This window comes from Aedes albopictus, chromosome 2 (genome assembly GCF_035046485.1).
Source record: "Aedes albopictus strain Foshan chromosome 2, AalbF5, whole genome shotgun sequence".
NCBI lineage: Eukaryota > Metazoa > Arthropoda > Insecta > Diptera > Culicidae > Aedes > Aedes albopictus.
This window is the reverse complement of record NC_085137.1, coordinates 354,803,604-354,818,163: the sequence shown is the minus strand read 5'-3', so window position 1 is coordinate 354,818,163 and position 14,560 is coordinate 354,803,604. Positions and strand designations below refer to the sequence as shown.

The following is a 14,560-nucleotide window of genomic DNA, read 5'->3' as shown; positions in this document are numbered from 1 at the left end:
GTGTGAGTGTTGGTGATCTGCTTTTTCTAGGCCTCAATGGCGCCTGCTACGTCAGGTTGCGATCAATGTGGGAAGGAAAGGGAAGTGTGATTGCAATTGCTTGCCCGCTGCTGGCCGTTGAGTCCTTTACTGCCGATTCTACGCGGTATGTTCGGGTGTTTGACCTTCCACCGGAGGTAGTGGATTCTGAATTAACTTCAGTTTTGGGGAAATACGGCACAGTTAAGCGCGTCGTACGTGAGCGCTTTCCGGCAGACAGCGGTTTAAATATGTTCTCCGGCATCCGCGGCGTCTACATGGACATCACGAACGAAATCCCGGAATGTCTCACCTTCTGCGGACGGAAAGGTAGTCGCCATAATTGTGTTTTTCATGCAACGCACAATACCAAAGGGTTTGATTATTGAACGCTTACAGCGCCACCTAGCGACAAAATTCGAAAACTTGAAATTTCTGCATACATTTGGACAAGTCTTCCTATACAAACTTCAAGCGTTTTGAGCGCCCCCTTAGGCTCAATCGATTTTGCTCAAATTTTGAACGTAGCTTCTGGGAGTCCAAAACAACTGATTGAGGTGGTAAGACTTGGCATTTTCCCAAATTTTTGTTTTTCATATAAGTGTGGGCCACCTTATTGTACACTGATCAATTTCGCCCCAAAATGGCATTTCCAATTAATACTGGGTACTGGTTTTACAGAAATTCTTTTGGCAATATTTGTATTGCCACTGATGTTAACCACAAAAGTTGTTTTAAAGTGATCAATTTTACCCCGGATTACGGTACTGTGGAGATGATATGGAGATAGATTGGCACTGTGCTGTGGAAGGGAAGGATTAAGAGAGGGAATTTGTTTTTTCCACCCCCTTAAAAGCGGGTAGAGGGAGAATGTACATAGATAGGAAGATATAGCGCAATTAGTTCACCACTGGACTATCGCACGAGTTTTCAAGGGCGCGAAAACGTAAATAAAAGTGCGCGATTGCAACAAATCAACTGGTGTGTTCAGAGCACTTATTCAGCATAAATCAAAGAAGTAGTGCGCCTAAGACATCAACTGAATTTGATGCAATCGCGCACTTTTATTAACGTTTTCGCACTTATGTACACTCAGAAATAAAAATATACACGGAATTACTATTATTTATGCATTTTGTATCCGCATCTCTCTCACTCTCTTTTTGTTTTCATGCTATCTGCCGTTTAGCCTGGGTTGAAGAGAAGTGTTTCGTCAACCCAGGCGAAGCACCAGATAGCATGAAAACAGAAAGAGAGTGAGGGAGACGCGGATACAAAATGCATAAATAATAGTAATTCCGTGTATACTTTTATTTCTGAGTGTAGACTGAGTACGCAGTCCAGTGGTGAACTAAATGCGCAATACATAGTAGAAGGAAAGGGACAGGCCACGGATTGAACCCAGGACCATAGGATACTGCAAGATGACGTCACGAAGCCGTGCACTGACAGTTCAGCGAGCTTGTTTACATAGACTTAGTCTCTGGCGGAGATCCGGCAAAACTGTTTTTCGATACAATTTCAGTAAAACGGTAATTAGACGATTGGTTTTGTACTAGTAGAGATGAAAATGATCGATATTTCCGTATCATAATGGATTCGGGACGGAAAAAGTAAATTCAATTTTCGCAGCTCGTTAAAAATTCTAACACTTTGTAAACAAGCTCGCTGAACTGTCAGACAAAGTGAGGTTAGATCAGGTGCTTGCAGCACCCTATATGAATCAGAAGCGACATCCGCTTGAACACTAAGCCCGTCGGTTAACATGATGCTCTCTAATCATAATATAATGAGGATTGCGTTTCACACTTACGAGGATTGCGTTTAATCCCACGTCTCAACTAGACTAAAATATGTTGCTTCTTTGCTGTTTTATTTCGTGGTTTTTAATGTAAAATACTAATTTAATTTTTTTTTTATTTAAAATTTATTTATTTAAAATTTATTTTTTTGCAATTGCGTTGCTTATTTCCCTACTTTTAGCAATCATATAACGGCCTACTTTTCTTCCCTAAATCAAAAGTGCCGAAAAGCGCTACTTTTCGGCACTCTTTTGAGTACTGATAAGTAGCACTTTTCGGCATCTTTGCTTATGCACACTTTTTACTAACTGGCACATCCTAAATGAGTATTTTTCGCAATTGCAAAAAGCTTTGTATGTAACTCGTTGCAAAACTCGATTTTTTCAGCACTCGTCGTATTTACTCAACTCGGCAAGCCTCGTTGGATAAATGTACGACTCGTGCTGTAAAAATCATCATTTCACAACTTGTTACATAATAGTTATTTATGTAACGAGTTGCAAAAAGATGATTTTTTCAGCACGAGTCGTACATTTATCCAACGCAGCTAGCCGAGTTGTATAAATACGAAGAGTGCTGAAAAAATCGAGTTTTGCAACGAGTTCCATACAAAATTTTATGCAATGATTTTTTCATTATACAACTCATTTGAGTTGCATAATGTCCATAATGCAACTCAAATGAGTTGAATAATGTTCATAATGCAACTCAAATGAAAAAACTATTTTTCATTATGCAACTCATTTCAGTTGCATAATGAACCAGTGCGGAAAAGTTGGCCATTATGATACCAAAATGAGTTATATAAAATAGAAATTATGATACTGAATTGCATAAATAACTATTTATTTCGATCAGTGTAAATTATCATAGCCTTTTTATTCAACTCGTGATGTCAACAATCAGCCTGTTAGCACCAGCTATACGCCATCAAGCATAAAATTTATTTTTTTTTCAGTCGATCCCAAAAGCTTGTTTAGCTGCTAATGTTTCGATAACATTGTTCGCAGGATATTCCGTGAAATTTCCCGTTAATTTCTACCCCGTTACAATCAAAAACAATGAGTGCAAAAAAGTACCTAAAAACGGTACCTCCCCAGCCACCGGCCCAGCCAGTAGTTAAAACCGAAAAGGAGGAACAACTCTGGAACGCCCTCAAGAGGCACATCATGAGGGAACGCGAACGCAAGAAGCAAGGTTTGTACATATACACTGAATAAGTGGATTTGGATGGTGAAAATGGTGGTTTCGAGTGACCTCTTCATAATTTTAGAGCTGGAAGCCGAAGTCGAGGAGGAACGACTCCGGAAGGAACGGGAAGCTCGGGAAAAACAGGACGTAATGACTTTGGGCGAAACCAAGGAGCAAATCCAGATGCTGGAGAAACAGCTGCAGGAACTGCGCAACGAGAAACAGCAGCTGTTTCTGCAGCTGAAGAAGGTGCTCAACGAGGACGACAACCGGAAACGGCAGATGAAGGAGTCCGTGTAAGATACATTTACAGCTAGTTATACGGATTTTCTGGTAGGTGCCATGTGATTAAAATATCGATTTTTTCTCGTTCGCAGGGAAATGTTTGCTGTGCATAGCATTCCACAGCAGCAAACTTATCTGCCACAAAGGACGACTACGGCGATGCCGCCCCATCAACCGCATTTGATACACAAGGTGTGCACAGAATGAACATTATTTGTTTCTTTCAGCTTTATTGAGTAATTTTTAATTTACTTTCAGACCACTCCACCGGTAAACGTGGCGAAACGCACCCACAGCCCCTCACCGCAAGGTTATTACAAACAGCAAACCGCTAGCCCAGCTTATCCACCTCCGCAGCCTCAGAGTATGTATACCTTCTGATATCTTTCTCTCAGAATTCCATTATGCAAATGAATAATACCGATATATGAATGAAGATTTCACACTTATGATTGTAGCATACTTTTTGACCAAGTTAAGCATTTGTTTCGGATCTCGTTTACTATTCTTCCTCATTTTGTCTAAATTTTTGCCAATCTTCTTTACTAGTGTATTCTTGATTTGAGAAACTTTTTTTTCATCATATATTTACTTCTGCAAATCGTTTTCCTTCTATTCTCGAATCAAAAATCGTAAACCTACTATTAAAAAAAAATTAAACAATTTGACACAAATAAAACAGAACTCGAGGAGGGCAGACGAGGCCCGGGTGAAGTGGCCCGTGCCGTTCTGTGGAACAGTGAGTTAACTTTTTTGCTATCTTTTGCCCTTTTTTCTCTTTTTCTCCCTTACTTTCGATCTATCCTTTTCATAATAATACATAGTAATGTTAGTACTTCTCCATCAAGGAGTTTTCACATCTCGTGGCATACCTTTTTCCATAGCTAATATCAAAACTTGTTAATCGCTGTGTTAGTTTGTTCCTTTTATTTCACTGGCTGTGTTTCTATGTGTTTTAATGTCTGTAGATATAGATTTTTTTTAAGGATATGGCGATTTTACTTTATGTCTTGTGTACAGGTGAACAGATATTAATTTCCTATCAAAATTCTACAATGTTTGTGATTTTTGCACTTTCTGGTTAGGGAGCGTCCATAAATTACGTCACGCAAAAATTGCCCATTTTCAACCCCCCTCCCCCCTATGTCACACTTTTTGTATGAGACCTCTGAAATTTTTGTATGGGTTGTCACACTCTGCTGAACCCCCCCCTCCCCCCTAAAAGCGTGACGTAATTTATGGACGTTCCCTTAAACTATTTTTAGATTTATATTTATCTACACAAAAACAAGAATCTATGGTTTAGAAAATGAACGTTTTGCATGTCATGGATTCAGTATAAAAAAATGTTCGTTTTGTAATGCAAACTTATAGAAAATCCTAGTTTTGAAGAACCTCCACTAAACGGATTACATTTCGCCACCCTTTTCCTATAGTGGGTTTGTTTTCGGTGCTTGCATAGAGCTTTTTCTACTTGTGTTGAAACCAGCCGAAAACAGTTGAATTTAGTGTAAGCCTTTCTTCTCATATTTTAGGATAAAAAAGGCGTGATACTTTTTGCCCATTGAACAGAAAACTGTTAAAAATGATGAAATAATATGATTATAATCGTTATTGTTTCTTGAAATTGTCTTTGTACACAGCATTGTGCTGATGGTGGTGGTCAACGCGCGAGTTACGGAAGGTTAACAAATTCCTTTTTTCTATCAAAAAGTTTAGGGTCAGTTCCGTGAAACACGGAACAGTATTTTGTTGGTATCGACGTTCATCTATTTGTTATATTGTTTGTTTCACGATCAATTTTAACCCTTTCTAGCAAGTTCTAAATATACACGACGTACACACGATTACCCGGGGATCTGAATCACCCCGTACGATGGAACCACCCGAATAGTCCAGCAAGTTGTGTGTTTTGTTGTTGTTTCCTTTAACTTCCTCGTTTTAGAGAAACTTCACTGGTGTTCCTTCAGGGGATTCCTTCTGAGGATTCCTCCAGAGGATTTCCTGCTGGGTTCTTAAAGAAACTTTTTCGATGGATTGCTACAGAGAATCAAAGGATTGCTCAGAGAATTTCTTATGAATATACCACCAGAAACTCTGTCTGTGGATCTATTTAGGAATTCCATCTGTAGATTACTCCAGGGATGCCATTTGAATAGTCTGTCAAGAAATTCTGCTGAAGATTTTTCCACGAATTCCTGCTGGAGCTATCTCCATGAATTTCTGCTGGGGGTTTCTCCAGAAAATCCATCTGGGGATTCCTCCAGGAAGTTCTGCTAGGAATCCGGCTCGAATGCTTTCTATGGATTTTCCTGATTCTTTTTTAGTATTTTTTTTCATGAAACCCTCCAGAATCTTCTATGTGAATGCCTACAACTTTGATGTAAACAATAAGAACACCAAGAGATAAACCAATGAGTAAAATCACGAGTCAACTAATGCACAAGTAGGAACTCATGAAGAATTTTCAGAAGGAACTCCTGGAGAATTTGCAAAGGAATTCTTGGGCGATTCCCAGAAGAAACTCAAGGAGGGTTTCCAAAAGTAGCTTCTGGAAGATTTCCAGAATAAACTCCTAAATGATTCCAACTATTACTTCATGGATAATTCCTAGCCGAAACTCCTGTAAGATTCCTAGACATAATTCTTACAAGATTCCCAAAATACTTAGGTTAAACTACCACAAGTAACTCCTCACAAGTAACTCCTATAGAATTTTCAAAAGGACCTTCTGAAGCATTCCCAGAAAAAAAAAACTTCAGAAAGAACCAGCGAAAGAGCAGTCAGATACTCCGAGAAATTTAAAAGATTTTAAGAAGGAACTCCCCTTGTAACACCAGGAGGATTTCTTAGAAGAACTACTGGAAGATTACCAAAAGGAAATTATGAAGGATTTCCAGAAGCAACTCCTGCAGGATTTCAAGAGAATCTTGGAGTATTCGCAACTCCTGGTAAATTCCCAGAAGGAACTATTGGAGCAACCCCAGTAAATAATAAATCTTGGATCAAATACGATTCTGGAAGGAATCCAATGAAAACTTTTGGAGAAATCTAAGAACGATGTCATGAATGAATTCCAGTAGGAATCCCAGATGAAACTCCTGACAAAGTTCCATTGGAACCCGGTCAACCATTGAAAAATTTTCGATATCGATCGATATCGATTTGTTCAGATAAAGCACTATAAAGGAAATCCGAATATGATTGATAGGGAAGGATTTTCTGGAACCTATTTAGGAATCCTAGAAAGAACTCCTGGCGAATCCCAGAAAACAATTTTAGAGAAACCCCAGGAAGAACTTCTGAAAGAAAATCAGAAGGAACTCCTGCAAGAAGCTCAGAAAGAATGCATATAGAAACCTTACAAGGAATTTCGGGATAAATTTCTGAAAAAAGGTGTACAAATTCCCGTTTATATTCCAGAAAGAACTTCAAAGAGTGAGTCTACCATAAACTACTCCTAAAGAAATCCGATAAATCAGGAACTCTTTCAGGTATTCAAATAAAAACTTTCCATCGAATTCCAAGAGATAACCAAGTGGAATCTCATTAGATTACCTAGAGAACATCTAAAATGCCTTTTTGCCAGATAACATTCCAAAATCTATGCGTTAAAAGAAAATCAAATCGTATTCAATTCGTATTTCAAAAATATTTGAACATTATAGCCAAAGAACTAATAAATAAGATTGTGGTTTTAAGTAATTGAATACCTGGACAAACGAGAGTATTACTATATTGAAGCCCGCATCAGATGATTACCAAGTTTGTGTGTTCTAAATGTAAATAGCTAAGTCACTCACATGGACTCTCTTTCCAATGAACCAGAACAGCATTGTGATTGTTGTTGATCGACTTTTATCCCTCATCCAATAGTGAACGAGTAACTAACCAAGCCGCAACCATTTAACAGGACAAAAAGGCTTTCCCACATTTGTAACGGATTTTTAACCTATCTGCTTCGCTTGCTACTTCCTAAGCCCCAGTGCAAATGACTACTCTCGTTTGCGTGTGTTTTCAGAGTCGCAGTACTGCCCACCGGGAACACTATTCTATCCGGCTAATGCTCCGCAACCACCGAACCAACCGGACAACCGTCAGCCGCCGCAACCGCAGATCATCTACCCGCCCTATCAGGGTGGGCTGCCAATGTCGATCCGTCAGTCTTACCATGTCGATCTGGCCTCACAGCAAGGCCCAGTTCCGCCCGGACCCCAAAAGGCTCCCGAACTGATCAAACCGGGCCCTGGGCCAGGTCCTGCACCCGGCAATGTTTACCACATTACCCTTGACCAGCAAGGAATGCCTCAGCCACCGCAAAATCCAGGTCCTCCGCCCCAACTGAAGGCCATTACCATCGAGAAGATACCGCAGGATCGCGGCGTCCCGTACCACATCGAGCTGAAACACGATGACCGCAAAGATCTACGTCAACCCCAGCAACCACCGCAACAACCGCCTCCGCCAACGACGCACCTACCGGAAGGGATGGTGTACAATTCGGCACTTCGTCCAGCAGGCATACCGATGCATGCTATCGCTGCCAACCAGCAAGTAAGCGCTATTGATCTGAGCAGTTATTTTTAAACAACCACGCTTTCATTCCATGCATTTTCATCCACCTTCAGCTTTGTATATAATTTCTTTTACACCATTTTCTAACCTATTTTGGCAATGGGCTTACCTAATCCCTCCATAATCACCCATCCTTGGCATCACATCGCTTTTCGAACACGTTAAACTTTCACAACAACCATACCAAAGAGATTCCGTATTTTGTTCTTTCGTTTTCTACCAACTCTCTCAAATGTCGAATGTGTTGCCTTTTTGTGCGCTCATTCAGATGCCAAAAGGAGGCAGTATTACGCAGGGCTATCCGCCGGCTAGACCACAGCAGATGCCTAATCTTCAGCAGCCGCCAGCGCCACAGATACACTATCAAAGACATCGCTATTAAAGAGGCGGCGAGATTTTCCTTGTATGGAATTATGTATGGTCTGCCCAGAGGAATGCCGTTAGTATCCGGGTAATTAGGGGATAGATCCTCAATAGGGGTTGGGTTCTTTGTCGTTTCCGTGTGAGTTCATGGACATTTTAAAAGTCGAAATAATATAAGATTTGCGAAATCGATACAACATCATGTTTTTGTATCCTATGGTCGTAGATGACATTCTAGTATTATTATTCCTATTTATAAGTTATTGATCAAGACTCAATGCCAATACCTATTTTTTAGATTTTATTTATCATAACATTTTAAGCACTCCCCTTCCTTATCAAGCAGCTAATCCACTAGGCCTTTCTTTGTCTTCATTCAACAACATGCTTTTTGTTTTGGTAGAATTGATGGTCGAGCTAATTCTCGTTATATTTCAGAAAAAAATATCCTATATTCTGTTTTACTATAATCGATTTTGATAACATCAATATCCTAATGGATGAGGCTCTGGGGTCTGGATTTACAATCCGGAGACGGCGATTAAGTACAGACTTGTTAGAATCCCAAAATTACCACCGCAATGGCCGATTTTGGCACCTACTCACGATTTCGAAAGCACAAATCTCTTCGCAAACAATACCAGCGCACCTGAGCTTCTTATTTTAAGCTTATTTCTAGTGAGGAAGAACAGAATATGTCCCGTAACGTGGGTAGATCATCTTGGAATGAAGCGTTACGGCGTAAGATCTACCACATCAAGTTTCAATTTTGCTATTTTCCTGCCTAAAGTGGGAGCATGGATTGAAACTTGATGTGTTTTTGTAATGTTTCTGTTTTTGAATGTTTTGACTTTTACTGCGAACGATTTCTGTTTTTAATTATTTATTTTTTCCTCTTCAATCTTGTGTTTGTCAAACATTGATTGGCTGCCTCAATCCTTCGGCCCCTCCAATATCTTTGGTATTGATATGCAGATGTATATGTTATTTATTTATTTTTTTGTTTTTGTATACTAATATACTTTCATTCAGAAATATCAAGGTAAGTTCATTGAACAGATCTGTAAACCATCCATCAAATGTCAATTGTGCTTCAAATTGTCGAACAGAGATCCTCATGACAATCCCACCCTACTACCTAACTCAAATTCCTTTTCCTTAACGTCTATGGAGCTAGTTTCGGTACCCTGTATCTTCAAGTAGACGTTAAACTAATATTCCTACCCTTTCCTAGCGATTGCAAGGACGTGGCCAGGTATGCAATGTGATGCTTGTTTCGACCAAATCTAACACGTAGAAAAAGGCGTTAATCCTAAACGTTATTTTAGCGACACCACGTGTTAGATTTTTCAAAACATACGAAGCTTAGCATTGTATAGCCACCCACGATGTGTACAATCGCCTATGCTATGCTATGTTATTCCAAGTGAGCAAGAACAGAATAATAAAATGCACTGTTGTTTGAAGCTTGCTTCTTGAGATTTGTGCGTCTGAAGTTTTGATGCACTGTTGAAGCGGGATATCAAGACGTTTGCCCTCAAAAGTAAAGGTTATGTCGTGAAAATTTGGAAGTTTGAAATCAGTTTAATCATCAATTTTTTGGTAGATTTACCAATAAAACCATTTTTCTACCCCAATCCCACAAAAAATTTAATCTGGTACGACTCAATCACTAAAATAAATGGGATTTCACAATCTTAACCTCGCTTTGGGAGGCCAATATCATGATTGTGCTTTGCCACACAATACAATGGCAGGCTAAGAAAAATTGCTCAATAAACAGTTGAAGAGAAGAATACCGTGAGGTCCCCATTCACCGCTCATTTAACGGCATTTTCGTAAAGTATATGACATTAAAAAACAGAGGTTGCGAATATTGCACATTAATTTACGTTAACAACTCACAATTATGTTGTCATAATAGAAAAAACATGAAACGTTCGTAAAATATGTTTACAACCGAAAAAAAAAATATTCAAGATTGTTATCTCTTGGCTCCTATTACCGCTCATGCATCCATTCACCGCTCACTGGATTACTTTTTCACGGAATCACGTAAACTATTCATTTTTAAAAACAAAATAACTTTTATTTACCAAAGTATAGTTCAGTTTATTCTGTTTTGTCAAAATGGATTTTTTACGGGTTTTACTGTTGGATATTTCTCCCGCTGTTTGCCCTGAACAGTTCCCATGCTGCCCTGCAGCGCAGTGAGGGAAATATTTTTTCAGAACGTGATTTCAGCTACACGGTACACCCATATAAAAACTTTATGAAATGAAAGTTTTTTAACCCTTTATAAGGCCGAGAAACCCAGGCACGAAATCAACTCATACTACATTGGAATATAATGCACATGTGGTGTGATGAACAAAAACGGGTTTATTTTCAAAAAAATCAAAGATCGATTTTGTATGTGAAAAATTGGTCTTAATTTCAGTTTTTCGGCAATATAGTTTAAAATTCTGTAGCTTCGTAATGCGTTGATCAACCATGCTGATTTTTTTTACAGGTAATTACTCTAATATTGTATGAATTGAGACACGATTGGATGATTAGTTTGAAAGATATTGTCATTTTAGTACATGATCATTTATTTAAGTACGAATTTTCAAAAAGCTGAGTTTTTAAGAGTAGTGAAGCAAACAATTTGAAATTTTGCTCACGTGTAGAAGGAACACATAACTTCTATTCGCCATCAATAGATTACACAGCGCAACATTTTTTTTGCCTCAAGAGCAAACTAATGTGTCTCTGACAGATTTTGGGCCGCTGAATCCGAATCCGAGCTCAGATTTGCTCAAGCACGTCACAATTTTGAGCTATACCTCAATTCATAGGGCAAAATATGCGATTTTGGGCTTTTTTACTGCATGTCATTAAGCATGGAAATATATTTTTTAAGCAATCAAAGGATAAATTGGTATGAGTCATTAATTTGGATATTAAATTAATGACTCATACAAAATATTTCGTTTTACCAAATCAAATTTTATAGTTTTAAGCATTTTAAGTAAGTATGTAAACTTGCATGCAACTTTTGGAGGGTGACTTGTATGGGAAATATCGTACTTAACATACTATTATTATTATTATTATTATTATTATTATTATTCACCGTCTTCGAAAAAAAAATCGTACAGACTGAACTACTTAATACTAATTTACAATTACTTAAAACTAAACAATTCTTCTTATTCGATTTTTAAAAACAGTTTTGGACATATCGAAGTCGAATTCTTCAGAAACAACATTGAATGCGCGAATACAAGAAACAATTGGATTATTATAACCATAATTAGAGTGGTGGAAAGGGACAACGAACATGGGGACATGTCGAAGTTGCCGCGGAGGAACGTAAAAAGGAAAGTGTTCTAGAAGAGTAGGACAATCAATGGTACCGGTTAGAATGTCAAAGACAAGAAGACGTTGTAACTCTACACGCCCAACCGACAGCAGTTCCAAGCTAATCAATTTACAACGATCTGAGTAGTCAGGGAGATTGTTCGGGTCATTCCAAGGGAGTAAGCGTAGCGCAAAACGAATGACTTTTTTCTGCACGCGTTCAATGGATAGTGTCGGTGCGGCGTAATAAAGAGACCAGACAGGGGCAGCATACTCTAGGATGCTTCGCACTAAACTGCAATAGAGTGTTTTCAAGGCGTAGATATCAGTGAACTCAGAGGCATGACGCCGGATTAGCCCTAGAACTGAGAAGGCTTTAGCGGTAGTAATTCGCACGTGCACATTGAACCGTAACATAGCATCAAGAGTAACTCCCAAATCACAGATAGAGGTAACACGCTCCAGGTTTGCAGATTCTATGCTGTACTGGTGACAAACGGGATTGTTTGCGCGAGTGAAGGATATGACTTTACATTTTGCGTAATTGACACGCATACCATTGTCGCTACACCAGACCAATAAGGCATTGATGTCCTCTTGCAAAGCGTCGCAATCGGCCGGCGAACATATTACGCGATAGAATTTGAGGTCGTCGGCAAACGAAAGTTTGAACGATGAAAGGAGTAAGCACAAATCGTTTATAAATATGTTAAATAACAGTGGACCCAACACGCTGCCTTGAGGTGTTGGCGAGTTGACAACTACGTGTGCCGAACGACCGGTGAGATATGAGAAGACCCATTCCGAAAGCCAGTCAGGATAGCCGATGCGCTTGAGTTTTTCGATTATCAAAATATGAGGCACCGTATCGAATGCTTTTGCAAAGTCGACGTACACTGCGTCCACTTGTCTTCCAGCTTCCATTTCGTTAATCAGTGAAGGAACGTAGCACATCAGGTTAGTTGACGTTGAGCGGCGTTTCATGAAACCGTGTTGGTTTTCAGAGATTAAAGGCGCGGCAACAGTGTAGAGAACATTATGCATCAGCTTTTCAAAAACTTTGCTCAAGCAACATAGAATGGATACACCACGATAGTACTCAACTTGGTTCACATTTCCTGATTTGTGAATGGGAACGATGGTTGCAATTTTCCAAGCGGAAGGGAATGTCCTTTCACTAAGCGATCGATTGAAGAGAAGTGTTATAGGGATTACGAGTTCAGCTGCGCACTTTTTTAGAAGCAGTGGTGGTATGCCGTCCGTTCCGGATCCTTTCTTGGAGTCAAGGGTACAAATAACATTGAGCACATCTTCCGGAGAAAACTGGATAACTGGAAAGTTGATATTGTACGAAGGGATATGCGAAAAACAGTCTTGGCGAGGTACGGGAGACGATTTGCAGAAAACATTCTCGAAGAATTCGGCGAAAAGGTTAGCGGCTTCACCATTACAACTAGCCCGGTTTTCGCTGTAGCTAATGTTGCAAGGGACGCGTGCCGAGGATTTCAGTGATTTCACGAAATCCCAGAAGCGATTAGGGTCCTGCTTGACGCTGGCTTGAATCTCTTCTGCAATCTACCTACAACGGTTAGTTGTAGGTAGATTGCAGAAGAGATTTGTAGGTTGACTCAGCTTCTCCAAGAGCGATTCGATCGGCTTCCGATTTAGAGAGGAAGGCAAATACATCGCTTTAAACTCTCAAATTCGATTTGAAACAAAATATTTTGCATAAGTCGTTAATTTAGATGTTAACTGAGCAATTAATCCTTTGATTGGTAAAAAAATATATTTCCATGCTTAATGGCTTGCAGTCAAAAAAGCCTAAAATCGCTTATTTTGCGCTATAAATTGAGGTATAACTTAAAATTGTGACGTGCTAGAGCAAATCGGAGCCCGGATTCGGATTCAGCGGCCCAAAATCTGTCAGAGACACATTAGTTTGCTCCTAAGACAAACCAAAAGTTAATTTTTGTTACGCTGTGTTATTGATTTATTCGTCACAACAAAAGTTCGAGCCTATAAACCTTCATTGACTCGAAAATGGCACTTTTCTCACAGACATTTTGTTCTAAAATAGCCAATTCATGTTTTTACGACTCAAAAAAATAATGAGTGATAACAAATGCCAAATGTGTCCAATAATTAAAACAGAAGTTGGGAAGATTTTCTAAGTGAGCAGAAAAAAATATTGTTATGAGGTGGCAATATAGTTGCCACTGCCTTATAAAGGGTTAATGTGGCAGCATGTTACATTCACTTTTGTTACGATACTTTACTAACAGAGGATAATTTTTATAAGATTGACCCTAAATGAGTGGTGCATGGCGACCTCATGATATACATAAACGCAAGAAAGTGACACACCATGCCTCGGCTCATTTTTAAAAAGATGGATCAGATAACAGAACACTCGGTTTTTCTTCAACAAAAAAATTACGCCTGCATTGCTTGTTAAGAAACAGGTTTTAAATTTCATAGCCTTTCTAAAATCTTATATCATAACTAACTAGTATATTTAAGAATCTTGGTAGAAAACAAAGAAATTTAATTTGTATTTATATAATTCTAGGGATCTATTTTTTAGTAGACCCATCTACCTCTCTTACCATATTCTTATTATAAATAGTCTGCAAGATTGACCAAAATAAATAAGGTTTGTATGTCTTTTCAGAACATCCATCAACCCCTCGATTTGTCCGAGCAGAATTGAATTAATTCAGCCCACCATCGGAACAGTCTCCGGGGCTTCCTACACCGGTGACAGCAACAACCACATACACAGTGGTGCGCAATCACATAGAAGTACCAAAATAAATATGGCAGCGCGGCATCGCATCGATCGTGTACGGCGACAGTATTTAGACACAACAAACTCTATACCTTTTTGTATGTGTTGGGACTTAGAGGTATACCTACCTATGTGAACTACTGGTGCGGGTGAATGCGAGAATGTGACTGAAGAAAAGTCATCCAGAGCAAGT

At 39.1% G+C, this 14,560-nt stretch overlaps 1 protein-coding gene across 3 annotated transcripts; it reads left to right on the top strand.

Moving 5' to 3' along the window:
- The first annotated feature begins 2,754 nt into the window (after positions 1–2,754).
- LOC115254106 (basic salivary proline-rich protein 1) lies at positions 2,755–14,433 on the top strand. Of its 3 annotated transcripts, none has more exons than XM_029866437.2 (7): positions 2,755–3,017; positions 3,094–3,307; positions 3,389–3,488; positions 3,555–3,660; positions 3,979–4,035; positions 7,318–7,850; positions 14,251–14,433. In XM_029866437.2, the coding sequence occupies exons 1-7, from the start codon at positions 2,882–2,884 to the stop codon at positions 14,287–14,289; spliced, it is 1,185 nt and encodes a 394-aa protein (XP_029722297.1). In that variant the 5' UTR covers positions 2,755–2,881; the 3' UTR covers positions 14,290–14,433. The 3 variants fall into 3 exon arrangements, with proteins under 3 accessions (XP_029722297.1, XP_029722294.1, XP_029722296.1); XM_029866434.2 differs by lacking the exon at positions 14,251–14,433 and adding an exon at positions 8,140–8,431 and having other exon boundaries at positions 2,758–3,017; XM_029866436.2 differs by lacking the exons at positions 3,979–4,035; positions 14,251–14,433 and adding an exon at positions 8,140–8,431 and having other exon boundaries at positions 2,759–3,017.
- Positions 14,434–14,560: the final 127 nt, after the last annotated feature.

Bases quoted from the DNA above. Each gene is read 5' to 3' on its own strand.
- LOC115254106 (XM_029866434.2), top strand. From the start codon at position 2,882: ATGAGTGCAAAAAAGTACCTAAAAACGGTACCTCCCCAGCCACCGGCC. The intron at 3,661-3,978 runs GTATGTATACCT...CAAATAAAACAG, and splicing joins TCCACCTCCGCAGCCTCAGA to AACTCGAGGAGGGCAGACGA. The intron at 7,851-8,139 runs GTAAGCGCTATT...GCGCTCATTCAG, and splicing joins CTATCGCTGCCAACCAGCAA to ATGCCAAAAGGAGGCAGTAT.